At 40.5% G+C, this 1,943-nt stretch overlaps 1 protein-coding gene across 1 annotated transcript in view; it reads right to left on the reverse strand.

The window, feature by feature from the left end:
* The window catches only part of LOC107739847 (potassium/sodium hyperpolarization-activated cyclic nucleotide-gated channel 2-like), a 12,117-nt gene that overhangs the window by 8,231 nt on the left and 1,943 nt on the right, over positions 1-1,943 (reverse strand). The window contains exon 2 of the mRNA XM_016552059.1: positions 830-1,148. Coding sequence (XP_016407545.1) covers positions 830-1,148 — 319 coding nt within the window. The remainder of the gene's footprint in view (positions 1-829; positions 1,149-1,943) is intronic.

Consider the following 1,943-nt stretch of genomic DNA (forward strand, 5'->3'; position numbering starts at 1 on the left):
CTCACTCACACACACACAATCCCACACACACACATGCACGCATACAATCACACACACACACACACACAATCACACACACGCACGCACGCACGCACACACACACACACACACACACACACACACAGCACCCCATCACTGCCTTACGTAGGACAGGCTTCCTGCTGAAGTTCTTATTTAAAAGAGACTTCATACTCAGTAATACTATTAATTAAACTATTGATTTAACTGCACTGACATTGCTGGATAAAAACCAAACTGAATTGATCTGAATAATGACTCTATTGTCTTCTGTAGAGCTGCTTTACAGCTAAACATTGGTTTCATATTTGATGAATTTTACAACATTCACACTGTTATTTTCCTGTTTGTTCAATTCAATTCAATTCAAGTTTATTTGTACAGCGCTTTTCACGATACAAATCATTGCAAAGCAACTTTACAGCAAATTAAGTTTCTACAATATTTAGTGGTAGCTTATCAGTGGTGACTGTCAGTTAATGTACATATGGCAGAAATGTACGGAAACATCAATTAAAGACGTAATCAAACAGACGATGAACACTATTAAATGATCATTAGGCCTCATGTTGTTCCAAACTTGTATGATTTTCTTTCTTTCTTCTGTGGAACACAAATGGAGATATTTGAATGTTGGGAACCAGCACAGAGCTCCTATTCTCCATCTTCATTACTTTACTGTCTTTATTTAAACAAATACGATTCCCAGAGCAGTTACACTGTTACACTTCATATATTTATTTATTCATGAAAAATACTACAGTGAAATTACTGAATCAAGAAAATTCCATCTGCTGAGAGAGAGACTGACCTCTGAGTCCAGGTGAGCTTCCAGGTCCACCATCAGGAAGATGTAATCCACCGGGATCGAGGACACGAAGTCCACGAGGAACCAGCTCTTCAGGTAGCGCTGGCGGATGGCCTTGGGGTCCAGCAGGATCTCCGTACTGTCCTCTTTCACGATCCCAGTGCGGAAGTTCAGCACCAGATCCACCAGGAAGAGCGTGTCCGACACCACATTAAAGATGATCCACGGAGGAGTGTTCTCGTCCTTGAAGAAGGTGATTCCCACCGGGAGGATGATGAGGTTTCCCACCATCAGCAGCAGCATGAGGAGATCCCAGCAAAACCTGCTCATAAAAATGGAATTCCTTACATATGTCATGGAATTTGGCAACATTTGGATGGATGAATCAAACGTAGGGCTGCACACTTATGCACTAGTGTGTGTGAATATTACAGCACTGCTGTGTGAATGTGAATCTGCATGTTGTGTGTGTCAGTTTGCTGTAATACATGCACTGAAACACACGTGATGCATGTCTGCATCTCACTGTATGAGCACATGAACTTCATCTGAGACTCACTTCAGCAGCATTTCACCATTTGCTTTGCGAAAACTATCGGGAGATGCACACAAAACTTAGAGATCTTCACTACAACCCGCCAAAATAAAAGTTCAGTTTAACTTGAAGAAATTGTTACAAAAATGTATTGATACTTCTCAAAGCAATAATAATACTAATAAAACAGCATAAAAGTGTTAAAAAATATCACAATATTTCTTCCATGTTTTAATGTAAACAGTAAGTTTATGTTGAGCAGCACTTGTCAAAAAAATGAAAGGAATTTCCACTATGCCACCAGACAGTGAAGCGACTCGACTGCAATGTAATGTAACATGAAGCTGATCACGTCTTCTGTCTCTGTTCATGTTTCAGTCGCTCTGTGTCTGTCTGTAAGAGTCTGATTATCTCTGTCTGCGGTTATGACATCAATATTATTGATCATCTCCCTATGAGAGATTCAGAGCTGCATGGAGTGATAATACAGTAATGCAGGAGTCCAGCTGAGCACGTCACACACACCACATTACAAATCATCTGTTACACTGTCAGTCGTGTGTGTGTGTGTGTGTGTGTGTG

This window comes from Sinocyclocheilus rhinocerous, unplaced genomic scaffold (assembly GCF_001515625.1).
Source record: "Sinocyclocheilus rhinocerous isolate Xijiao unplaced genomic scaffold, SAMN03320098_v1.1 scaffold645, whole genome shotgun sequence".
Taxonomy (NCBI): Eukaryota; Metazoa; Chordata; class Actinopteri; order Cypriniformes; family Cyprinidae; genus Sinocyclocheilus; species Sinocyclocheilus rhinocerous.